Genomic DNA, 25704 nt, shown 5'->3' on the forward strand with positions numbered 1-25704 from the left:
TTTTTTGTATTGTGAACTGAATTTTCGAAAAACCCCACACTCGAATATCGTAAAATTTTTCATTGGCCAATAATTGTAAAACATAATGCCTGTATATGCAATAAATAAGACATTAATACTCAAAATTAAAAAAATACTTTATTCGTTCAATATACATATGTATTAGACAATTCACATATTTTCTTTTGCTGCCTTCATATCCTCCAACATAGCTTTCAATTGTTTGATATTTGGTAATTTTTTTAAAACTCTCTGCGGCTGAGTGGATCCTTTTGTACCTTCAGCGTCGTGGTATTCAGCTGGATGAGAATGCTTTTCGTGCTTTTTACAATTTGAAGGATTGGCGTATGTTTGTTCGCAGAATCTGCACACATAAGGTTTTAAGCCACTATGGATCAACATATGCAGCTGTAATGTAATGTCTCTTTTGAATTCTTTACCACAATAGTTGCACTGGTATGCTTTAACATCCGAATGGACCAACATATGATTTTTCAAAGTCTTCTTAGTTTTTAATAATATACCACAAACTGAACATGGAATTGAAGGTTCTTTATGGGTGTTCAAATGTCTCTAAAAACAAAAATCACAATTATTGAAAAAATTTGTGATTTGAGAATATTTTGTTTAATATTACCCTCAAACTGGTGGAATTTTTACAAATTTTCTGACATATTTCGCAAGACATCATATTTTCCTCGTGAGTTTTTCTACGATGTGACCACAAATTGCTTTGAGAAGAGAATGCTTTGCCACATGCTTCACACACAAATGGCCGTTCATGGGAATGTGTTCCACGTATGTGAGATCTCATAGCTCCTTCAAAATTAACAAAGTATAACGAATATATATTAGGTATAAAGGCATTAATAGTCTTAAATATTTCTTCTTAACGTACCCTTTTGAGTGAATTTTTGACCACATTCTGGACATTTAAACAAAAGTTTTTGCCTCTCTTCAAGAGGCAGATGTAATTCTCTATGAAATTTTAATTTTTGTTTTGTTTTGCATTTTTTACCACAGTATTCACAAGGGGGAAGTTCTTTTATAATTTTATGCGATTTTTTTAAATGAGTTGATAAATTATTTTCTCTAACAAATTTCATAGAACATATTTCGCATTGAATGGTTTTTTCTTCATCTCTGTATTTTTTTTTAACACGTTTAGGATTTTGATCTTTTTCTAGATTATATATGTTTTTTTTCCTAATATTTTTATTCTGTATCTTCTTCGTTTTCCGTGTGTGCACTAATATCGGAGGCACATTTTCAGCATTATTTTTAATGTCATTGTTTTTTACTTCCTTATTGTAATTATTACCAACGTGTAAATTTTCCTCGCATTTGAGCTCTTTATCGATTTCGAATGTATCCTTCAAATCTGTAATACTCTTAATATCGTCTTCAGATTTTGAAATTGTTAAAAGTATTCCTTCCTCATGATCTGAAATACTGTCATCTTTTATAAAAATTGAGTCAAATAGGAATTTTTTTGCATTTTTTCGATTTTTCTTCTTTTGATCTAAAGTTGTTTCCTCCTTCTGAATTTCGTGTAACAGAGTATTATCTTGGGAAACTGAGCTATCATTCTCGATGCCATATTTTATCCTTAATTCATTGAAATTAATTTGGGATCCGGATTTCATAAGATATTCGAGATCAAGAAACATTTGTTGAACCTTATTTGTTGAATCATTAAAAGTTATTAAGTTCAATAAATATTCATTGCAAGATGAACAAATTTTGGTTGGGAACTCATCGTAAGTATTTATCTAAATGAAAAAAGAAAATACAAATATGTATGTATTTGAAAAAACTACTTTATTTTCTTTTTGTACCGTGACTGAAAAATATTTCTGAATAGCTTCTGATATATTTGGAAAGTTTTCATTTTTAATAAAAACATCTACTTGATTTCCGTTTTCCTTCCCACAAAGACGACACCATTCTATCCATTCCATTATGTTTTTAAAAAATATATTTATATAAATTTAATATTTGTTAAATTATAATGACTGCTAGTATAAATGCTTATATACATAATTTTATATGTATTTTTAATATTTTTTAGTGCAAAACTACAATTTTGTATAGTTTCGTGTGTTGTGACAACTGACAAGTATCAATTGTGCAAACAAGATTTCGATTCCGAATTTTTTTTGCTTGGCTCGTAGATTGATTACCTATGTTTACATGTCGACTTTTACGCAATGATTGACATACGTTTCATTTCTTTTTGCCAATCAATTAATTGCAATTATTTATGTATATTATAAATTTTTGCAAGAACTATAGCAGAAAGAAACCTATGATAAAACTTGAAAAACTTTAAAAAGCGAAAACCGTGACGTCACAAAATCTGATTTTTTGCAACGAAAAACAAAATCTGATTTAAAAAGAATTAACCAGACGGCAAAGTTTAAAGAACTTAATAAAATACATAACAAACGTCATATTTCAAAATATTTATCAAACATAAACAGTACATACATAAAACAGAGGATATATTTTGACAGCTTTATGATTTTGAAAGTTTTTGAAAAACATTAATCATTGAGAAAACGATGGCGTTATCATTTTCTCCCATTTCTTCAACTTGAAAATTTGTCTTTAAGTATTACATATACCAGAGTGCATACTAAAACTTTGTAATGTCTTTTCAAGTTTTTAAAAACTTTCTTATACCAGACAGACCTACATATGTAATATGTATTTATCTATTCAAAGAAAATTTTTTGATCTAAGCAATGGATGTCTGAAAAAACATTAAAATATTTTTATTTTAAAATTTTTTAAAAACGCTACAGTTTTTTATGCAGTACTTCTTTTTTATATTTAAAAATTTCACTTTTTTAAATTACTGTTCAATTATTTTAGTTTATACAAAAGCCAAAACCAAACCTATACAAATACTGTGCAACGAATTAATAGAAAGTGTCACATAAGTTAATCATAAATTAAACAAAATTCAATGTTACCTTATTTGGCCTTATCCTCGACGTTCGATGAGAACGACACCGAAAACGACTACTTATTACAAAAACAAATTTTTAGTTTCGTTGAATGAAATTTTAATTTAGCGTTCTCGTTAGAAATTTGACAACAGGAACTTAGTGGAACTGGAACACATTTGGTTGTCAAGCTGTTTGTCAATTTATATATAATCAAAAATAAAGATTACTTTTTGTATAAACAAAATGTATCAAATGAAAGTACTTAAATAAAATAAATGTATTAAAGAGTTTTTAATATGTATACTTAAAAATTTATAAAAATAAGTTGTTGAAACAGCTTTTATGCTCTGTGTAACAAATAATTGTTATTTAAAATATTTTTTTCCTTTGTAATCGATTTTACAAAAATAGTAAATATTGCTTTGCAATAAGCCATATTCCTAAATCACTGTTCACCAATAAATTGTAGACAACCATTATTTTAAAAATATCTTAGGTGCATCAAGTATGAAGTACATAAATGAATGTTGAAATCAAAGTGAAGGTTTAATAATTAAAATATACATGACTTAAAGTGAACAATAAAATTAAGGAGTTTTAATTAAATTTAAAAAAAAAATCAAAAGTTTAATGAGAAAAAACGGGTGCTTTGGTTATTTTAAACAGGTCGTTGAATGTTGTCGTTCCCATTGAGTGTTGTTTCACCGACATCATGTGATTACGTATAGATGTCGTTCTCATTGAGTTTCCAAAGTTAAGCACTCCCTGATTTAGTATTTATGTTCGTACAGAAACCAGACGAATAGAACGTATCTTCGCGCAACAAACGCGTCACTGGCTCATGTTTCCTATAGTTCGCAATATGACGCGGAAAATTGAAAATCTCGACTGATCTTAAGTAACTGGGACTCTTCCTGCAAAAAAGTCAACCAAATAAAATCGGGCCAATCACATTTTTAGTTTTGGGTGAAAATATTTTTTGTACTCAGCCTAGACGAGTAAGTCAATTTTTTCTTACATACCGTGGAACACTTGAGGTGACTTATCATGAAAATAAATAGAATTGAAACATTGAAGACTGATGTCAAAAACGTTGATAGTTAACCCCATATTATTTTTTCTTTCTTAGTCATTGATGTGTACATACATGTAAATAAAATTTTATCGATCGGACAATATTTAAATTTGATGCATATTTATCGTCCACTTTTTGAAATTTGGAGCACAGCAAAATGGAAGACGAATTGCCAAGTCAATTTGATTTAATAGTTATTGGAACCGGTAAGAAAACAATATAGCAGTAAGTACAATCAGTATGCTGTTTACGGGTTGGTAATTTATATATGTACATATTATGTAGATATATATTATATATTACGTATATATAATATGTACGCAGGAAATAGCGTGTGTGCTCCGAGCTCTGTACTTATAGAAAAAGTTTAATAAACTTATTGCTTTTCTAATTTTTAGAAAAACAACTAGATATCTTTAATGGAAACTAAAAATATAATATTCCAATTTGTTTTGCATATTGTTGTACCTTTTTTCAAAGGTTTTTCTGAATCAATAATCGCAGCAGCAGCAAGCCGTATTGGAAAAACAGTACTTCATTTGGATCCAAACGAATTTTACGGTGGCACGTGGGCTTCATTTAATTTGGAATCTTTCCAAGATTTTATAGCACGAGTTAATCAAAAAGACCAAAATAAAACATTTCAAAATGCATGTGGAATAACATCAGGCGAACAAGAGTGGTTTATAGAAGAAAATTCTGAAGAATCGGAAAATGACAATTGGACTAAAGAAAGAATTGTAAAAGAATTTCGAAAATTTAATATTGACTTGACACCAAAATTGTTATTTAGTTCTGGAAAATTAGTTGAGCTCTTAATTAGCTCCAATATTAGTCGATATGCAGAATTCCGTGCAATTGATAATGTTTGTACTATCTTTGAGGGTCAAATTCGTAGTGTTCCCTGCTCTCGTACTGATGTATTTAACTCAAAAGATTTAACCATTATTGAAAAACGTTTACTTATGAAGCTTTTATCTCAATGTATGACTTATGAAGAACATCCGGAGGAATTTTCTAAATATGAGGGTTAGCCGTTTTTTTTAATTAACTAATTTATGTTTTATAAAGTTATCAATTTCATAGGAATGACGTTCCTAGAGTTTCTTCATGAAAACCGTCTCACAGATAAAATTATACATTGTGTTTTGCATTCCATTAGTATGTGCAGTGATAATACCGGTTTTAAAGAAGGAATGGAGAGGATTCGAAAGTTTTTGCACGGACTTGGGCGTTATGGAAACACGCCTTTCTTATTTCCTATGTATGGATGTGGAGAAATACCTCAATGCTTTTGCAGACTTTGTGCGGTCTTTGGTGGAATATACTGCTTAAAGAAACAAATAGATAAAATTAAAATTGAAGAGAAATATGCAGACGAAAAAATTGAATACGAAATCCATTTAGAGAGCGACAATCATATAATTCGAAGCAAAAATTTGGTTATTGGAAATGGAGACATTGGAACGTGTCTGCCGCAAAATTTCCAAAATACTTTAGAAGATAGAAAAAAATGTGGTAATTTAGCAAGAGCCATATTTATTACATCTTCGCCATTTGGAAACGAGACAATTAATTCTGGTGGGGGGGGTGTAAATTTTTTAAGAATTCCCGATAACATAAACAGTGTTTCAATTATTCAGTTGTCACATTATTCTGGTACTTGCCCAAAAGGATTGTGTAAGAAAGTGAGATTTAGTATTTATAAAACCAAATACATTAGTTTTTCTTTCCAGATTTGACACATATCACATCCCCTTCTGCGACTGGTAATGCAAAAAAGGATTTGAAGCAATACATTGAACAAATATTTGATCTAGAGAATCCACCAAAATTGCTTTATTCAGCATATTTTATTATTTCTGAATGCAGAGCATGTTATCATAATATGAAAAATAATTTAATACATTTTGCTTGTGGGCCTTATGCAGAATTGGATTACGATTTATCCATTGAAAATGCTAAGAACATATTTGATCAAATTTATCCAAACAGTGAATTTTTACCTCGGGCCCCAGATCCTGAAGAAATAGTGATGGGGGATGAAGATCCTACAGCACCATCTTCAGTTTTTATTGCTAGTGAAAAGATAATAACTGAAGACATTAAAGATAAAATTAAAGAACTGGAAGAAGGTATTGAAAATGAATTACGCATTATGGAAAAAAGTTTGTCTAACGATCCTAACGAAAAATAATATCCAAAAACACAAAAATGGTACTCAAATGGTACTGTGGCTTTAATTTAATATAAATATTTTAACTTATTTTATAGCCTTATCTTAATTAATGACTTTTATTACACTTTCTTATGAAACAGAAAAATAATATTTCAAGTTGATATATAAAATCTAACAAGCATTTTGTTGATTACGTGAAGGTGATTTTCAATTCATTCTTTGGTGGCGCAAAATAAGTGAGACCGTTAAAAAGTGAAACACTATTTACATTTTAAATATAATTAGGTACTTGAAAAGTTTCAGTTACTCGGAATAAGTTGCGAAATTTATGTACATATATAAATCACGAAACTTCAAAGAAAGGATGTGTGTATGGACAAATTTTGGTTTTCGTATTATTTGTATTAAAAAAATCGCCTGTTAAATCTAATGTTTTTGGCAAAGTTTCAAAATAATCGAAAGTCATAGTTGCAAAAGATGGAGTATATAAAAACCCAGAATACCATCACCTCCAAGAATTGTACCTTCCTATCTTAGGGCAAATATGAAGATATTTTATTTTTGGAACAAATGAATAAATAGCAGTGATCATAAATGATGATAAATTGAAAATAATTCACAGTACATATTAGAAATTTTAAAAAGTAAGAAAAATCTAACAATTTATAACTTTTAAAATATACATACATATGTATTTTTGTAGTATTGGTGTTCTTAATTAATTTCTTATTCAGTTTTATATAATTATATAATTTGAATTTTATGAAAAAACCAACATTCTTTAATTTTTTTCATATTTATGAGCCCGGAACATGCTTACACAATGAACATACTTAAATGTATACCTTTGTCTGTATAACCTACATATGTATGTATGTATGTATGTATATTCATATACCTTGACATAACAAAAATATCAGCCATGATCTGGACTGACCAAAATACTTTTGTGTCACAGTATTTTAGTTTTTTAGTTCCGTTCAGACTTTCAGAGGTTGGGTCTGGGAGAGCTATCGTATTGACAATTTGATCGTAGTGATATTTGACAGTCGCAAAATCAGTCCGTTTTCAATATTTAAAAATTGTTCTGTACCACATCACGGGTTTGCCAAGCTAACGGAATACAATAAAAAAGAAATTCCAAATTTGTATGAAAATCAAAAGGGCTTTTTAAAATTGACTAAAACTTTGAACTCTGGTGATGCTTCATATTATTTGAACAGTTCAAAACTTCAAAAAAAAGGACTAGCAAAACTGCTAGAACGCATCAAATTTTCCTTCCTATATTCGAAATAGATAGAAAAAAATATTGAAATCCATAGAAAAATTTTTAATTAAAAACTTAAAAAAGTTTTAATTTAAGTAAATTTGACTACCTCGACGGCTCCATAGAACTATTCTAAGTGCACTAATAAAAGTTTTCCCTGCTCCTGTTCATGTACCCATAAAATTTTTTGTAAATCTAGCTTTAATAGAAATTCCACAAATAGGTATAAAAAAAATTTTATTTTAGGCTGTTCAAGAGGCTTTTAAATATTGTATTTCTAGAACATTATTCTAAAGTGTTTTTTTTTTAAAGTGATTTACAATAATAAGATATCGCAAAACTTCTATTTTTTGTTGACTTGCATTTCTATTGCTTGTAAAAATATAAGTTTTAACTAAAGTTTCAATAATAGTCACGAAACGTTAAGTTTTTGCAAAAAAGTTACAATATTTTCATACAAAATGCATTTGTTCTAATTCTTCTTACATTTAATGAAAACATTGCTTTTCATGATATTCTATTTATAAATACTATAATATTTTACAATAAATGTTGCAAATCGACATGAATTAATATCACACAGAATTTGTGAAACGTTTTTTATTGTAAGTATAAATACACTAAAAATGTTATTTACTTCGCGGTTGTATGTTGACTTAGTGTAAATTGCCATTTTTTTGGTTATTTAAAAGAGAAAAGTTTAGTTTTAAATAGTCTAATTAAAATAAAAAAAATAAATTTTTAGCAGGACCTATTAAGAAAATTATTTCCAATATTTCGCCTTTTATTTCATTACGATACATAATGAGAAGTTTTTTTGCTCTCCTGAAAACCTACGTTTTTGAGATACAATAGTTGTATCTGGAGCCGTCGACTTTTACTTTTTCATTTAGGAAAACATAATTAGATTAATTTTAGGCGACTTTGCTAAATCAATAATAAAAACATGCTATATAAAATGAGCATATCAAAGATTGAACAAAATTATTTAAATTGAAACACTTCTGAGTATAAAATATCAAGAAATGTTTTTGTAACATATTTTACTTCGAAATACTTTAGAGAATAATTTCAGCTAACAGCTTAACTTAATGGTCCGATTGACATAATGTGTGATGTTGTATATATGTATGTATGTATAGCATTTACTGAGAACTCTGATTTGAAAAATTATACGACAGAGCTTATATTCTGTCACTTAATAATTCTTCGAATTTGAACCAGTTTGAACTAACATAGCTTTGAAAAATTTGAATTTTTTTTAGTTTGATCAAAAGTTTATTTTAGAATTCCAACATACCATACAACCACGTGTAAACAGGCCTGTTTAAATGACATTATTTAAAGTATCAATTTTTTTTTTGATAAAATTGATATTTTCAAATTTTTTAAGGAAAAAGTTGATTTAATATACATACATACATATGTTTATTATATATGTAAATAAAAATTGGGATTTTGTCAACCACCATCAAAAATCCGAAGCAATCCAAATAATTTAACTATATTTCGATTATATATGTATACATATGTACATATATTATAAAAATTTTTATTACATACATATGTAAATTCATTTTTCTGAACAATATTTTTAAGTATGAAATTTAAGTGAAGTTATAATAATTTGGACAGTGAAAATTAAATAATCAAATATAATTCAGTTCAAAAAGTTTGCTTTGAAATAGAAAACGATTATTTGGCTAATAAACGGAACCAAAAGATAAACCTTTTATTTAAGAACTGAAATCACATCACTTACATAAACAATAATCCACTGCATCAATAATTCGCATTTTATCTTCAGTATTGTGTACATACATGCATACAGATATATATGGTATAATAAATATTGGCTATGTTGCAACTTACATTACATCATAATATTGGGTTTGAAGGTCTTTAACAATTTTGCATCTTTTCTTAGAATGTTAAACATGGAAAACATGCATCACACAGTGGAGGGTGAGGCATCCGAATCAGATGATGAGCAAAAAAATGGTTTTATGTATGAACAATATAAACACCCTATATAATTTGCTTTTTTTAAAAAAAATAATATGTACGAGATTTGTAGGTTTTCTAGAAATTATGGAATAGCTGTTGATGGTGAGGCTTCAGAGTCTGAAAATGAAGATAAGAATTTGATTGAATATGATAAAAGAAAAGATAAATCAAAAGACAAAGCGGAAAAAGAACAGCTTTTTTTCAAAGGAATACTCTCGGATAAAATTTGGCTTATTCTAACAGAATTTAAATACTTAGTTTGGGACAACATAAAAAAAAATATAGAACACAATTTGATATTTTCAACTAAAAAAGTGAGGGAAGCTGATAAAATGCTTTTGAAATCGCAAATGGCATTACAAATAGTCTCAAACAACTTGGAAAATTCCAAAAAAAATGTCTTAAAAATTATTGAGGTGACTCAGATGCTTGAGAGTACGAATTACTTACCGTCCTTAAACATAAGAGAAAGAATGTAAAAATCTTTTAAATAATTAAATATTGGAAAAAATACTTTCATATATTATTGAAAAACAACTTAGACAATTTCACAATTAAAATAAAATGGAACAAACCAAACTCTTTTTCAATTTTCTGTTCAATTTCTAGCATTAGGAATTGAAAATGGATTAAAATATTTAATAATAACCTCAGTTCGTATCTCACATTTTCCTACATTTTTTTTTTGTAACTTTTAAATCAAAAGTCTAATTGTATTATTTCACTTTTTTTCAATTTTCTCGCGTTTTCACTTTTAACTTAATGCACCCTCATTAATTGTTAGAGGTTCACGCTCTGCCTTTAATTGTTCAAGCATTGCTTCCAACTGAGCAATATTTGGTAGCTTTTTCTGTATTAGTTGTTGTGGTTCATCGTTGATGATAGCAGCAGCTGCTTCGTATTCATTTGGGTGAGAATGTTTCTCATGTTTTTTACAATTAGATCGGTTTGCGTATGATTGGCTACAGAATCGACAAACAAATGGTTTTAATCCACTATGCGTTATCATATGTATTTGCAAGTTCTTATCGCGTTTAAAATCTTTACCACAATAATTACCTTTGAAGAAAAATTGAACTAGTTAATTTTAAAAATAAAATATTTAACTTTTAATTAACACAATAACTGGATTTACTTACATTTGAATGGTTTATCATCTGAATGAATTAACATATGATTTCTTAATGTCTTACGAGTTTTTAAAACTTGCCCGCATACTGAACATGGATGTCCGATGGAGTTATGTGTATGTTTTATATGAAACTAAATTAAAAATTTTAAATACATATAAAAGTTTTGTTTTTTTCGATTTCAAAATAAACATTTACCCTTAATTTGTGAGGATTATTAAATATTTTGGGACAAATACTGCATTTCAGGCGACTTTGATTATCGTGGGTTCGTTTATGCGAACATAAATTTGACTGTGAAGCAAAGTTTTTGCCACATTGCTCACAAACGAATGGCTTTTCTTGCAAATGAATTGCTCGAACATGTTCTTTTACTTTAGCACCTGAAAAATGTATAATTAATTGTTGAAGACGTTTTTAATGTTAATAGTAACTTTGTGTAAATTTTTTGGTACAATGTGGACATTTATATAAAAGCTTTTCCCGTTCTTCTGGTGGCAAATGTAGTTCTAGATGAAGTCTTAATTTTTGCTTTGTTTTACAAACTTTTCCACAAAATTCACATGGCGGCAGGCCTTTATGACTCTTTTTAATATGGTATAGATAATTCGATTCTCTTGTAAATTTTTGATGACATTCTTCACATTCGAAGTTTTTTTCGCCAGTTTTGTATATTTTCCTTTTGGTTTCTGTATATTTCTCTTGTTTTTTTTCACTCCTTTTGACTTCATTATTTTGATTTAAACTTTCATTTGATGATGATTTAACTGAACAGGTATCCTGATCGAAGTCATTGGAATCTTCGAAATTCGATAAAGGCACCGAAGCCTGGTGAACGGGATAATTTTTTTCTGCTAACGCTTTTAAATCAGAATTTTCAATTTTTATACTAAAACAATTCGGTGTGTTTGTTTCTAATATTCCAAAATCATGATTTTCTAAAACGTTTGAATCAACAGATACTTGTTTTCGACAGATTTCAGTTTTCAAATACGCTTGAGTTTCGAATAAGTTTAGTTTTGATGTTTTCCCAAATTCTGTATCAATTTGAATATCTTTTTTGGTATGAGGTGACCGTGTTTGAAGTTCATATTTTACTCGAAGCTCATTGGGATGAATTTTATTTCCAATTTTCAAGTTTGATTTAATTTCAAGAAATAATTGTTGCACCTTGTAAATTTTTGCAGCGTAGTTATTTAGTGACCATATGTAATCGCTACAAAGTGAGCAAATATTATTTGAAAGTTCTTCTGTATTTATAATCTATAAAATAAAGAACAACATTAAAAATCTGTTATTGTTTATATATTTGTTGACAAAACCTCAATAGAGAAAAATCGTTTAACAGCATCTGCTACATTAAACTGATTTTCATTTTTTATGAAAATATTGATATAAGTTCCATCGTCTTTTGCACATAGCCGACACCATTTACTCCATTCCATTTTCATATATGTATATAATTTTTAAATTTTCAAAATATCTATTTAAATTTAACAAAAAATAAATACTACTTTATTTTTTGACACATGTTCTATTTATTATAATCTGCACATAATTTCCTTTTTTCAAATACATATGTACTTATGTATGTATATCTGTGAGAAGAAGCAATTTGTCAAATTTATGGTACTGCTAGGTAATTTAGTATTTCAGTAACCTTCGCAAGTAGAATTTTTACAATTCAAGAAAAGGAACTTAATTAATTTAACAGCTGACAGCAATACAGGCCTGATGCCTGAATCTTACGAGTGATAGTTCAAGGTGAAGAGTTTACACGTGTTCTTATAGAAATAATTCGAGGGTATTTCTTATCCCTATATAAAGAATCTCCCATAAGAGAATATTTTTTTTAATTTGTGGTAATTAACAGAAATAACGAAACGTCTTTATATTTTATTCGAGCTAACGATTTATATTTATTTCATTTATAACAACATTCTTTGTTGTTAAATATACCGTTGCTCGGATCATGCTATTCTTTTTCTATAACTTAGGCCCTTATTATGATCGAAGAAGGAAATGAAATTTTAGGCGAATATGAATTTTTGGTATTATGATAAGCGAATGACCTGTCAAATCTGCCAAATGAAAATACTGTATGACGAGTTTGGCAATTGAAACCAAAAATCAAATTAATAGTCTTACTATGATCAGCGAACAGAATGGCTAGGCGAATCGAATGATATTTTATATTATGATCGGCGAATACTTTGATTCGCCAGATCCAAAATGTTGCTGCTGCAAGACATAAAAAAACCTACCGAAAATAATAAGGTTAACACAACACATAATATATATGTACATTGTTTTTGCTTTTCTGCAAAAGCAATTGAATTTTCCTATCCTTTAAGCATGTCGGGATTGTTGTCCATTAATTTATCTAAATTCTCGAATTGTTTTTGGTTCGTTTTTTCACGCTTAAATTAATATTAAATAATCAATATTTTTCCATTATATCACTATAAATGCTATAATGTGATTATTAGGAAATATGCATTGTGGGAGACATGCATAATTAATAAACTTGTTAATATCAAGTATGTATACATTTTCTCAAATTTGAAAAAATGTACAAAAATCAAGTAAATGCTTCGAAAAAAAAAAATTTACACTTGCAGTATAGCATTTATTGAAATCTTAAAAAAAAAGATCCAGGAAGGTTTTTTAAATCAATTTTGTAATATTTTATAAACACAAAACTTTAAGAATGTAAGCAAAATTAAACCAAAAAAACGATTGAATTTTAGTTTTTTCTAATTAAAAATTTGGAAAAAGTTGATCTTGTGGGAGATTCATGATGTTAAAAATGGGCCCTTTATAGCTCCCATAACAATACGTGTAAGGTCATCAGCTGTGAACTGTTACTCTCTTTTAGGGTCCATGCCTGTGTTTCTGTCAGCCGTGTTTTCAAATAACAAAATTGCTAAAATGTAATATTTTGCAAGGTAATAAAAAGTTATGAATGTGAGGATTCCATATTCTCATGTAACTCAGTAAAAAATACTTCTCAGACAACTTCAAAATTATAAGGATATGCATTTTACAATAAAGCTCATAACGGCAACATAGAATTAGAGACTAATTAACGGATGATGACATTTATTTCGTTGTATAGTACCTTCAAACATATTGCAAATAAATAAATATTAAATGCATGTATGTATGTACATATATTTTAACGTTTCTGAGTAAAATTTATTCATCGCCAACATTAATTTTATCTGATTTGATTTGTTCCAGCATTGCTTCTAACTGTTGAATATTTGGCAGTTTTTTTACAACCTTTTGTTGTGGCTCCGAACATGTAAGTGAAGCTGCATCTTCGTATTCTTTCGGATGTGAATGTTTTTCGTGCTTCTTACAATTTGAACGATTTGCATATGATTGACCACAAAATCTACATATAAATGGCCTCAGTCCACTATGCGTAATCATGTGATTTTGCAAATTTTTGTCTCGTTTAAAATCTTTTCCTAAAAATGTTAAATGAAAATACATATATAAATCTTTTTAAAAAATAGTTTTCAAAAATGAATTTATAATTTGCGAAATCGTAATTTTCAATCTTTTTGTTTTTTTTTTTTAATAGAAAAAAATTAGGTTTGTCTTTATTAAATTAAACGGAAATTTTTTTTTTTAAAAAAAGTACAAATTTATCTGGATTTGGAAAAAATTTGGGATAATTTGTAACTTACCACAAAAGTTGCATTTAAATGGTTTTGCATCCGAATGTACTAACATATGATTTTTTAATGTGTTCATTGTTTTTAATATTAAGCCACATATGGAACATGGGTGACAGGAATCATTATGACCTCGCATATGTACCTAAAAAAATTTCCGTCTGTGATTCCCAGAGTTTAAACATACATAATGATATAAAACTTTACCCTTAACCTAAATTTATTTTTAAAAACTTTTGGGCATTTGGGACACGTTAAATGATTTTTGTCATCATGCGATCTTCTATGAGACCATAAATTTGTTTGGGAAGAAAATTTCTTCCCGCATTGTTCGCAGATAAAAGGCTTTTCAAAGTGATGTTGTGCTCTAACATGAGAACGCATAGCCCCATTTTGGGTAAATTTTTGTGGGCACTCCGGACATTTGAAAAGCAGTTTTTCACGTTCTTCGGGAGGTAGATGTAATTCCATGTGGAACTTTAATTTTTGTTTTGTCTTACAAACTTTACCACAAATATTACAAGGCAAAATTGGTTTAACAACGTTATGTGCTTTTTTTAAGTGATATGCATAGTTTGATTCTCTGACAAATTTCATGTGGCATTCTTCACATTCAACTTTTTTCTCTATTTCATTGAAAATTTTTTTTGTTTGTTTTCTTAACTTTGAAGTCAAATTCATTTCAGAACTATCAAATTGATCAAAATCATTTAGTTCCTGCTTTACTTCATCTTCTACCGAAATATTGGATATTTTATCCTCTGAGTTATTTTGATTTAGAGCGCAGTGCCTGTTTTCGTTACATTGCAGCTTTTCAATATCATCAAAAAACAAGTTTTCATCATTTTTCGTTGTAAATTGTCCATTATTATTAAAAGTATTATCAATTGTATGTCTTAGCTTAATTTTTCGAAACGTAATGTTCACTTTATTTGAAATTTTCGAATAATTAGCATTTCTATAACCCTCATACTGATTGTTTCCTTTTTTATCAATGCTTTCAAAACCATACTTAATTCTCATATCATATGTTTCTATTTTTTGCCCATTTTTACAGTTAAAATCAATTTCCAAAAGCATTTCTTCAACTTTCCTCGCCTTTTCCGAGAAACTTTGCAAAGATTTAAGAAATTCATTACAAACAAGGCATATATTTTTCGGCATATCGTCAAAATTGTTGATCTGGAATTTATGAACTTTTGAATGTGAGTTTATAAATATGAATTGTGATATTTACTTGAATTGAAAAAAACTGATGTATTGTTTTAGCTATACTATAAGAGTTTTCTTCTTTTGTGAAAATATTTACTTCATTTCCATTTTCCTTACCACACAATCTGCACCATCGATACCATTCCATAATATTGTTCTGTGTAAATTGGACAATGTTAAAAGGTTTCCAAAAACACATTAATAGGACATAGTGAATCTTAAAAAAACACACACTTTCTGTTTTGTTTTCTTGTATATTGCATCTCTATTGTTCATTTCATTAGCACCGGGGAAATTTTAAATTGAGAAAACACATTTATTTTCAATTGTATTTTTTTTAAGTTGAAATAATTTGCCAGAAAAAATTTCAAGTTTATAACTTTACAACTGCTCTTTACAATAAGTACTCTTAATCAATTTTTTCTATTTATTTTGCTTTTCAATCCATTCTATTCGTAATTGCTTTTGGTCGCCAGGAAGCTTATAAATTTATTTCTTTTTTTCAAGTATTATTATGCAGAAATAGATATATGGAGTTATTATTATCCGTAACGTAGCATTTGTTTTTAATTGAAAAATAAAAACACTTGGATATGACAATTGGGAAAATTAGGAGCTAATTCCTAGTCGTATCATAAGACACCGTTTACACATCAAGCAAATCTTGATGTTTAAATTTCACAATTATTATGAAATGGATGAGAAATTCTGTTTACACATTGAGCATTTAGTTGAATCTTTATCCATATTCGTAGTACATATATATACATAGCAAAGTGAGAGTGATTTATTTGAAAAGTAAAAATAAGTAACAAACTAATTAAATTATTATTTTAAAATCAAACGAAAAGTGAATAATTAATAAGCAAATAAAAGATAATTTAAATCAACGCGAAAAAAATAAACTAAAATAAAAACATATAGTTTTCGTCGAATTTATTTTCAGATATAGCATATAATATAATATAATTAAGATGCCATATCAGAAAGTTTTAGCACCTGCTGTCGCAGTTTTGGTTTGTCTCATCGATAAAGAAGTCATGGAAAAAAAACAGGAAAATAGTATTCAAAGAACAAAAAAAATTTGGTAAAACAATTTTCTAGTAAAAATTCCTTTTTCGATATCGAAACCAAAGTGCTGTCCGACCTGCTAGATGAGAACGAGTCATGTTTTCAAAAGTTCACAAGGATTAAACATGATGCATTTGAACTTCTGTATTGACTGGTTTGTGTTTTAAATAATTTAGTTTTCGAAAATAAACTTTAAATTTTTTTCTAGAATGAAAATAATAAAGCCGGAAAACCGGTTCAGAGAAATGATTTCTACCAAACTGAAATTGGCAATTTCCTTGGTATAAGCTATATATTTGGTTAGTGATGGTTTCAATATATCATTGGATTGTCAAAACCGACAATTTTTTTATTTATACCGAAAGTCCTGGAAGCTATATATGACGAGCTGAAAGACTTTTACGTAAAGGTGAATAATGGTTTTTATGTACTTAAAAAATTAATAAAAAAAAAATGAGGAAAGAAAAAAGTTTTTTCGATTTTTCATAGTAATTTTTATAATCTTCTGATTTTATTTTCCACAAACACTCTTTTATTCAAAAAGATTTAAAAAATTCAATTATTAATGAGCAACAACCACTAGAAATTTTTTATTGATTCAATTAACCTATCGCCTAGTATTTTTTTGATTTGCTCGATGTGTAAACGGTGTCTAATGTTTTGATTATAAAGTTGAAGCTGCATTGTGAAAATTGTTTGAGTTGGTAAAATTGGTATATGTATATGAATAATTCTCCAAAATACTAGAAGTCGGTATTTATAATAAAGAGTTGATGAATATAGTTAATGAGCAAAAATTTTCAATTTTAATTACCTAAATAAAGCAAACTCCTAGTAATAATAAGAAAGTATAATAAGATAGAAAAATTAAATTTTATAAATATATAACACTATATAAATAGTTGAATATTACTTATTAATATTCAACTATCATATACTATTTATTCAACTAATTACTAAACTGATCAAAATACATATATTTATTTACAAAGCGAATTTGAAAACATGATGTTCGTATCTTGTTACTGAATTTTTTCATAGTCACTTAACATTTTTATTTGAGGACTTCGCTATTCCTAGCAACTCTTTAATTCGCGTGAGTACATGAATTTTAAATGTCATTTTCGTTACTATTTATATATACGACAAGATCTACCACTTTTAATTTGAGTCTGACGAAAATCGTATATCTAAACATTGCTTGAGATCAGAGTTCCTTTTAATTTTACCTCTGTAACCTATTTTATGTTTATATACTGCGTTTACATATGTATAGCTTGAAGCTGATGTATAGCTTATGGGCCTGACCGTATATCTCGCTATTTTATTTCGAAAGTGAGTTACTTTCATATACATACTTGTATAATGTAATTTTCGAGTGAGAAGATTATTTGGTATTGCGTATCTTGTCTTTTCCTAAAATGCATACAAAATTTATTCGCTTTGTTTTAAAAATTGAAAAAGTTTTGTCGATAATTTGAGAAAACATGCAAAAATCCAATTAAAGAGTGAATAATTTTATTGAAAAATGAAATTATTCATTACAAACAAAAATTATAAACAAATTAATAAATAAATTCGAATTAAAAAGTATCACAATAAAAACTTAAACTTAAAATCAAATAAAACTTAAAATAATATTTTTTACATGAAACTTTATATACGTTTATACATTTTTTAATAGTTTATTAATTTTTTAATAACTAGAGCCATGATGATCACAAAATATCTTAAAGGCTTGAAATATTTAAAAAAAAAAACTCATAAAAATATTTATTACATTTTCTTCCTGATCATAATGTTTACTGCATTATTCATTTCCTTATAATGTAGATTAAATTGGTGTTGAAAAAGCGTACTTCGAATAAAAAAAATGTGTACTTCAAATTTTTTTACTGTAATTTTATTTACGGTCAATACTTAGTTCCTAGCTTTTGCATCAATGTTTTTAAAAAATTCTTTTGAATTTGAAATGTTGGCGCCTCGTTTTGCATTAGCAAAGTTTTCAAATCGGTGCCAAATGACAGCCCTGATGCAGATTGAAATTTTAAATCAAGTACTCGATTCACCATATAAGCGAAGTAATATAAACGTTGCTCGACGTGAAGCCGGCTTTACTCGAGTCAATCAAAAAATTTAGATTACTTGGCTTGAAATGTTGACGTAAAATTAAAAACACCGCAGGAGAGCTTAACAAAACATTACGAAGTGCGGGTGTACTTGACTTGAAAATGACAGGACATTTTTTTTTATATCATTAATATATTTTTTATTAGTATGTATTTTCTTTGATTTATTAGTATGTAAGCTTTTAAAAGTAAAAACGCAGTTTGAGCTTAAACCTGATTTCAGGTCATGGACTCAAGTTGCCATATAAACGAGGTAACTGTTTGTGTATACGATAGAATCTAATATTAAGTCTGACGACTTTACATTAAAATTTAACAATTTTGCTACGAAAATTATAATCAAAATAAAAATCAGTTGATTGCTAAATCTATAGATCAGATTTACATATCTATCAGATATGTAAACTGTTATCAGACATAATGTAAGTTACTATTTATATGTACGACGTAATCAACAAGCTAATCTGAGTCTGATGAAAGTCATATATGTAAATCCTGTTCGACATCAATTTATATATGTAAATCCTGTTCGACATCAATTTTTTTCTGGCAGCAAATTATAGAATATACTTTATCAGAATGTCAGATTTTTAAAGGTAATATGCAGGAAATTAATTTTCTGTCGAAGTTTGGTACAGCGGTCACCAGCCATTTTTATTTTATTTATCATTTTCGTAGCAATTAACAAAGCTAATAGATTTTGACGTTAAGTCTGATAGCTATCAGATACTTATAATTTTTTGTGTATAAAAAATCTGATAGCCATTGAAATTAAACGGCTAAATCATATTTTTGCGAAACTGACCTTCAATCGTCAGCCGCGGTTGACACTCGTACTGGTAAACTTTTTATTTTTTTGTTTTGTGGTGAATTTCTTTTTGTAAACAAACAAAACAAAATAATATATTTTTAGCATTCACAAAATACTTTTTGTTGAAAGATATGAGGAGGTATATTCTCATTGTTATGGTAACAGCTTTGAACAAACAAAAAAAAATCTACTAATGAAAACATGCTAATTAAATACTAATAAGAATACACAAACGACTTAGATTTAATAAAATATTTATATATTTTATAATGTCAATTTAGAATGGGCTTTGATAAAGTATACCTTTATTATGGTTATTTAAACGAACTATCAAGTCAAATGCAGTAATTTTTTTATTTTAGGTACTTTTTAAGCACGAAGAGCCGCACGGACCAGGGGATGTATACTTTATTTGGCAAAAAGGTCCCACCGGATCGTTACTGGCTTCCACTGGAGGCGATGGGACTGTCGCCATATTTAATCGACAGGGTTTTTTAATGGAGAGAATCGTTTTACAAGGGTAAGAACAAAGTTTATCTTGTTTATCAATAGTTAATATGCTTTGATCCGTAAATATATCTTTGCTACATTCATCCCGAAATCTATTCAAATCACAGAAACTAATAAATATACTGCGGGAGTAAAGTACTTTAAATCATATAAAATAATAATTTCAATTTCAGTCTATGCTCTGGCTTTTCTTGGGATTGTGATGGTGATTTATTAGCTATTATTACCAATAATTCATCGCAAGTTACAATCTGGGATTCAAATTCACATAAAAAACAAATTATTGAAACAGGGTTAAGAGATTCGTTAAGTTGCGTAATGTGGGCAAAGCAGTCTCAACTCATGGCTGTTGGAACAAGTCGAGGAAATTTATCAATATATAATCATCATACCTCGAAAAGAATTCCTATATTAGGAAAACATTCTAAAAGAATTTTATGTGGTGCATGGTCAATGCAAAATTTATTAGCTTTAGGAAGTGATGATAAAAGTTTTTCATTGAGTAATGAGGAAGGTGATTCACTTCGTGTTGTGCCTTTGCGAGATGTTCCTAGTGATATGTATTTTGCTGAAATGAGGACTGAGGATCGAGTACCTGGCGAAGAAAACACTGTTAGCATGATAATTGGAAAGAGAACTTTATTCCTATATTATCTTCCGGAGCCCGATTCACCTACAGAGCTAGGATTTCAAAGCAGATATGGTTCTTTGGTGCAGCATAAATGGTTTGGTGATGGTTATATTCTTTTAGGATTTTCAAATGGTAACTTAGTTGCTATATCTACAAATTTAAAAGACATTGGACAGGAGCTTTGGCAAGTCAAAAATCATCGAGATATTTTAACTGGAGTAGCGTATTGTCCCCCATTAGATATTGTAGCTTCATGTGGAGATAATACGTAAGATTTCTTTGATATTATCTTTAAAGTGAATTTAAAATGTTTAAAACCTTATTCAACAGGATAAAAATTCATTCAATAACTAATTTACAAGAAACCGAAAAGATCATAACCTTGCCAGACCAATCAGGAGTGCAAATGATTGACTGGAGTTCTGACGGCCAATTAATGGCTGTTACTACTACTCATGGTAGCATTTGCACTTTTGTTACAAAATTACAAATAATATATGCTGTATCCGCACCTAGAATAGCAATTCTGAGTAGCTTAGCGGAAGTTTCAATATACTCACTCACAAATGACAGGGTAAAATTGAATAAAAACTTTTTTATTTAAAATCTTTTGTCGTTTTCACTATTTTAGAAAAATAAGGTACCTATTAAATTAAATTTAGAAGTGGAGCCATCCTTTATCGCTATAGGACCTTTTCATTTAGCTGCAGGAATGAATAATCATGTATGGTTTTACGATTTGGGTCGAACTCTCGGAGAAAGTCCTATGCTTCTAGGGGATCGTGAATTTATTTCTGAAATTAAAGAAGTACAAATAAATTCAGATTTTTGTGCTGCTCTTTGCACGGGTCATTTAATATTGCAATCGATTGAAACCGATAATCCAAACACAAAGAACAAAACAACCCAATCATTTCCAGATGCAATTTCAGGATTATCGGACGCCGTGATAACTTGTCATTTACTTACAAATGAGTTTTTAATATTTGCGACAGATGTTAGTACATTAATTTCTTTATTTTAGTTACAAAACATAGATTGTTATTTCAGCTCGGTTATATAATATTTTTTTCTTTGGAACAATGGACAGTATGTGTGAAATATCAGCATACAATGGGCATCAAAAGTATACAAGCCGATTTAGAAGGAACAAAACTAATTTTTATTGATGATCATATGCAGGGATTTGTTTTTTTGGCTGTAAATATTATTGGATATTTAAAAGTATTAGATCTCAAAAAATTTGTTTTAGTCCTCTGAGGAATCCACTTTAATAATTGATTTTCCAAAAAAATGTGAAGGTGTAATATGGGATATACTTCAACCGAATATCTTCATAGCTTTCGATAACAAGGTCTGCACTACTTATAGCTTCATGCGGTATTCTATAGAAGGTGAAAATTTTAGGAAATATTTTTTTTATGAAAATAGTGTAAGACAATAATTTTAAATAATATAACTTGTATTAGGAAAGCACACAATTAAAATTGGAGAAACCAAATTAATATCTGGACAAATTCCATTACTCTTGTATGACGGTGATTTAAGTTTATGTACAGAGAGTGGTACTTTATCAAATTTAACCTTAACAACGCATCTTGTGACGCCGGGTCAAGATTCAAAAGATCAATTCAAAATTTTAGTTCAACTGAAAAAGTATTATGAGTCTTTTAAACTATGTGACAACGTCATAAAAGATGCCTCAGTTTGGTTAGAGTTAGGCAGAAAAGCAATATCAGACCTTGATATCGATTTTGGTTGGAATTTTTGTTTGTTTGCTTAGAGTTTTTGTTTATTGCAATTTTTTCTTAGCACTAAAAGTTTATCATCACATTGGAGATGCATCTATGGTATTTGCGTTACAAGAGATTAAATATATAGAAGACTTAAACATGCTTTGCGGATTTTGTGCTTTGTTGCTAGATAGATCTGAAGAAGCAAAAGCATTTTTTGCTAAGAGTTCTAATCCGCAGGAAGCACTTGAACTATGCAGGGATTTATTACAATGGGAACAAGCAATGATACTTGCAAATTCTTTAGCCCCGGAACAAGTTCCATTTATTGCTAGAGAATATGCTCAACAACTGGAGTTTACGTAAACATTCATAGTTTTATATATTGATTTATAACAATTCATACTTCAAACCATTGCAGTGGAAGCTATTCTGAGGCCCTTTATCATTACGAAAAGGGATTTAAAGAAGATTTCATATATAGTTCTAATAATACTATTTCGAGTTCTCCGGAAATGGAGGAACATATAAAATTGTGTAAATCTGGTATAGCTAGAACAAGTATTAAAACGGGAGATTTTAGAAGAGGAGTAACATATGAATAAAAATGAAATATGTATATTTGAAATAATATTTTTCTTTTAGATTCAATACGCGCTAGAATTAAATGATCCGCAACTTTTGCATGATTGTGCAGACTCATTAGCAACTGTTGGTCATCTAACAGAAGCGGCTGGCTTGCTTGAAAAGGGAAAATTTTGGGATGAAAGTTGTTCGTTTTATATTCAATTAAAAATGTGGACAAAAGTCAACCAATTATTACCGCAAGTAACAAGTACAAAATTGCATGCGGTTTATGCTAAAGCAAAAGAATCTGAAGGACATTTCAATGAAGCAATATCTAGTTATAGAATTGCCGGCGATTTGGATGCAGTTGTTCGAATATATTTGGAACACATGTCTGATCCACATCCAGCGTCTGAAATCGTATTAGAGTCACGCTCTACAGAGAGTGCGAAATTGTTAGCAAAGTTTTATCAGCGAATTGGAGATATAGAACAAGCTTTGCAATTTCTTGTATTATGTGGTTGCATACAAGAAGCTTTTGCACTAGCACAGCGTCACAATAAACTAAAGCATTATGGAGAACTCTTGGAACAATATGAAAATGCAAAATCAAGTGACTTTTTAGCCTTAGCACATTATTTTGAAAATGAAAAATATACATTGCTAGCTGGAAAATATTATTTCCTGGCAAGAGAATTTTCCAAAGCATTAAAATATTTATTGAAAGCATCATCGTTTAGTAATGAAGAATCACAAGCACTGTCTTTGGCAATTGATTGCGTTGCAACGTCTAATAACGAACAGTTGTCAAATCAACTAATTGAATTTTTATTAGGTGATATTGATGGATCACCTAAAGACCCTAAATATTTATTTCGTTTGTATATGGCTAGAAAACATTTTAAAGATGCTGCAAAGACGGCTGTAGTAATAGCAAATCAAGAACAAATTTCGGGAAATTATCGTAGTGCACATGATTTGTTATTTTCAATGTATCAAGAATTAAGAAGAAATAATTTAAGTATAGCTTCAGATATGAGGCATAATTTGATTTTACTTCATCGCTACACATTGGTCAGGATTCATGTCCGACTTGGAAATCATTTACTAGCTTCAAAACTTTTAGTACAAGTTGCTGCAAACATATCACAATTTCCTGCACGTACGTTTTTCCTTACACTATTTGAAAATAGTAAATAAATGTTGTTATTCTAGATATTGTTCCAATCCTTACTTCTACTGTTATTGAGTGCCATAGAGCTGGGTTAAAAAAATCTGCGTTTACTTATGCTTCTATGTTAATGCGACCAGAATACAGAAATCAAATAGACCCCAAATATGCTAAAAAAGTTGAATCAATAGTGAGAAAAGCTCCCAGGGGTATTAAAGAATTTAAAGACAATATAGAAGATGAAACCATGGAATGCCCCATTTGTTCGGCTGATTTACCAATTATGGAAGTCACATGCTATCAGTGCAAAACAACTTTACCCATATGCATTGCAACTGTAAAATTCGTATTCATTAAACTAATTTTATAATATTAATTTTTCAATAATTATAGGGCCAACATATAATTAAAGAAAATATGACAGCGTGCCCTGAATGCGATTTTCTTTGCTTTAGATCTGAAATGGAAAAGTAAACAAATTTAATTTAAAATGAAAATTGAAGAATGTTTCCTTTTTTTTCTTGTAGAATATTGACCGAGGGTAATCTGTGTCCGATGTGCGGTGAAACTGTTGATTCAAATCGCTTAATGGATGTGGAGGATATTCGACCATATATTTTATCATCTACGTGAATCTTGATTTTTGTCAACAAAAATTTATTGAGTTTACTATCAACAACATAACAAACATTTTCTACATGGGACTTTATTTTAGACTTTATTTGTGGCTTAGATGTTGATTTAGGTTGACATACTACCACTATTACTTAATTGCAATAAATTTATATTTTGTTTAACAAAGTAAGAAGCATTAAAAATAAAATAAAATTACAAAAGGAAAAAATAATTTAATTTCGTTATAAATTTTTTGATATTCAAAAAATGCTCAATTCGAAAATTAGAACAAAAAATTGTGAATTTGTAAAGTGCAAGGAACTTATATATTTTTGTTTAATTCTTCTATCTGTAGTTAAATTAAATACAAAGTCTTATTAAAAATGATGGTGAAAATTTTGCATTTAAAAAATTATTTTTCAATTTATTGCCTTGAATAATTGTTTGTTTCAAAAAATTGTTTATTTGGGCCTCAACATATAACTCGAGTTTCGTGAAGCGATTTTCGTATTCGGATAAAGGGTAAAGTAGTATCTATTAATTTGCATGATACAACTTTTCCATTTCAGTTAGTACGAAAATCGTTTCACGAAAATCGAATTAAATAAAAAAAACTCTGTATTTTTAAGATATCTATACTCTTATACATCCAAAAAGGACGCTATGTGAAAAAGAAATAAACAGCAATTTAGATTAAGTCGATAAAAGACAACTTATTTTTTATAACAATAATTAAAGTCTGCCTGCAATACTATATGTTTTTGCACATAGCGAGAAGAAGACAATTAGCATTTTTATTATCATAAATTTACAATTACTGTAAAAGTGAATCTCTTTCAGATATACATATATTTTGCGTAATAACATATATGTATTTGAAATAAATAAGACATTTTATTTAATAAATGATCGGCTACTTTAAAACCCAGATTTTGTGGTTGTACAGAAAATGTTTA

General features: G+C 28.7%; 5 protein-coding genes across 6 annotated transcripts; 3 read left to right on the plus strand and 2 right to left on the minus strand.

Annotated features, from left to right (window-relative positions):
- Nucleotides 1-119: 119 nt before the first annotated feature.
- On the minus strand, nt 120-12193 carry LOC129606453 (zinc finger protein 41-like). The gene is made up of 10 exons (XM_055516790.1): nt 11935-12193; nt 11047-11875; nt 10811-10995; nt 10622-10745; nt 10242-10541; nt 6085-6266; nt 1839-1988; nt 899-1772; nt 638-819; nt 120-573 (listed from the first exon to the last, which is right to left on the minus strand). The coding sequence occupies exons 1-10, from the start codon at nt 12061-12063 to the stop codon at nt 172-174; spliced, it is 3357 nt and encodes a 1118-aa protein (XP_055372765.1). The 5' UTR covers nt 12064-12193; the 3' UTR covers nt 120-171.
- LOC129606522 (rab proteins geranylgeranyltransferase component A) lies at nt 4086-6401 on the plus strand. The gene is made up of 4 exons (XM_055516875.1): nt 4086-4235; nt 4510-5058; nt 5116-5709; nt 5766-6401. Exons 1-4 carry the CDS (start codon nt 4187-4189, stop codon nt 6224-6226), a joined length of 1653 nt encoding a protein of 550 aa, XP_055372850.1. The 5' UTR covers nt 4086-4186; the 3' UTR covers nt 6227-6401.
- On the plus strand, nt 9017-10220 carry LOC129606525 (uncharacterized). The gene is made up of 3 exons (XM_055516880.1): nt 9017-9315; nt 9403-9483; nt 9553-10220. The coding sequence occupies exons 2-3, from the start codon at nt 9404-9406 to the stop codon at nt 9959-9961; spliced, it is 489 nt and encodes a 162-aa protein (XP_055372855.1). The 5' UTR covers nt 9017-9315; nt 9403; the 3' UTR covers nt 9962-10220.
- Nucleotides 12194-13516: 1323 nt separating the features above from the next.
- LOC129606523 (putative zinc finger protein 66) lies at nt 13517-15898 on the minus strand. 2 transcript variants are annotated; one of them, XM_055516877.1, is made up of 5 exons: nt 15745-15898; nt 15628-15667; nt 14506-15480; nt 14311-14443; nt 13517-14088 (listed from the first exon to the last, which is right to left on the minus strand). In XM_055516877.1, the coding sequence occupies exons 1-5, from the start codon at nt 15771-15773 to the stop codon at nt 13811-13813; spliced, it is 1455 nt and encodes a 484-aa protein (XP_055372852.1). In that variant the 5' UTR covers nt 15774-15898; the 3' UTR covers nt 13517-13810. The 2 variants fall into 2 exon arrangements, with proteins under 2 accessions (XP_055372852.1, XP_055372851.1); XM_055516876.1 differs by having other exon boundaries at nt 13666-14088; nt 15536-15667.
- A 3757-nt stretch (nt 15899-19655) lies between these two features.
- On the plus strand, nt 19656-24977 carry LOC129606223 (WD repeat-containing protein 19). Its single transcript, XM_055516404.1, has 14 exons — nt 19656-19818; nt 19884-20041; nt 20205-20930; nt 20993-21236; nt 21294-21659; nt 21713-21862; nt 21915-22056; nt 22132-22419; nt 22475-22757; nt 22817-22985; nt 23041-24124; nt 24178-24470; nt 24527-24603; nt 24661-24977. Exons 1-14 carry the CDS (start codon nt 19804-19806, stop codon nt 24764-24766), a joined length of 4101 nt encoding a protein of 1366 aa, XP_055372379.1. The 5' UTR covers nt 19656-19803; the 3' UTR covers nt 24767-24977.
- The last annotated feature ends 727 nt before the right edge of the window (nt 24978-25704 follow it).

The sequence above is a fragment of the Condylostylus longicornis genome, unplaced genomic scaffold (genome assembly GCF_029603195.1).
Source record: "Condylostylus longicornis isolate FDR11 unplaced genomic scaffold, ASM2960319v2 ptg000018l, whole genome shotgun sequence".
Taxonomy (NCBI): domain Eukaryota; kingdom Metazoa; phylum Arthropoda; class Insecta; order Diptera; family Dolichopodidae; genus Condylostylus; species Condylostylus longicornis.

Excerpts from the sequence above, each read along its gene's own strand:
- LOC129606522 (XM_055516875.1), top strand. The coding sequence starts at position 4,187 with ATGGAAGACGAATTGCCAAGTCAATTTGATTTAATAGTTATTGGAACC. Across the intron at positions 4,236-4,509 it reads TTTAATAGTTATTGGAACCG|GTTTTTCTGAATCAATAATC; the intron begins GTAAGAAAACAA and ends CTTTTTTCAAAG. Across the intron at positions 5,059-5,115 it reads GGAATTTTCTAAATATGAGG|GAATGACGTTCCTAGAGTTT; the intron begins GTTAGCCGTTTT and ends TCAATTTCATAG.
- LOC129606525 (XM_055516880.1), top strand. The coding sequence starts at position 9,404 with ATGTTAAACATGGAAAACATGCATCACACAGTGGAGGGTGAGGCATCC. Across the intron at positions 9,484-9,552 it reads GAGCAAAAAAATGGTTTTAT|GTTTTCTAGAAATTATGGAA; the intron begins GTATGAACAATA and ends CGAGATTTGTAG.
- LOC129606453 (XM_055516790.1), bottom strand. The coding sequence starts at position 12,063 with ATGAAAATGGAATGGAGTAAATGGTGTCGGCTATGTGCAAAAGACGAT. Across the intron at positions 820-898 it reads TCAAAAATTCACTCAAAAGG|GAGCTATGAGATCTCACATA; the intron begins GTACGTTAAGAA and ends TTAATTTTGAAG. Across the intron at positions 574-637 it reads AAAATTCCACCAGTTTGAGG|AGACATTTGAACACCCATAA; the intron begins GTAATATTAAAC and ends TTTTGTTTTTAG.
- LOC129606523 (XM_055516876.1), bottom strand. The coding sequence starts at position 15,786 with ATGAACAATAGAGATGCAATATACAAGAAAACAAAACAGAAA. Across the intron at positions 15,481-15,535 it reads ATCAGTTTTTTTCAATTCAA|ATCAACAATTTTGACGATAT; the intron begins GTAAATATCACA and ends CATAAATTCCAG. Across the intron at positions 14,444-14,505 it reads AAAATAAATTTAGGTTAAGG|GTACATATGCGAGGTCATAA; the intron begins GTAAAGTTTTAT and ends AAATTTTTTTAG.
- LOC129606223 (XM_055516404.1), top strand. Across the intron at positions 22,758-22,816 it reads GCTCAACAACTGGAGTTTAC|TGGAAGCTATTCTGAGGCCC; the intron begins GTAAACATTCAT and ends AAACCATTGCAG. Across the intron at positions 24,604-24,660 it reads TTTAGATCTGAAATGGAAAA|AATATTGACCGAGGGTAATC; the intron begins GTAAACAAATTT and ends TTTTTCTTGTAG.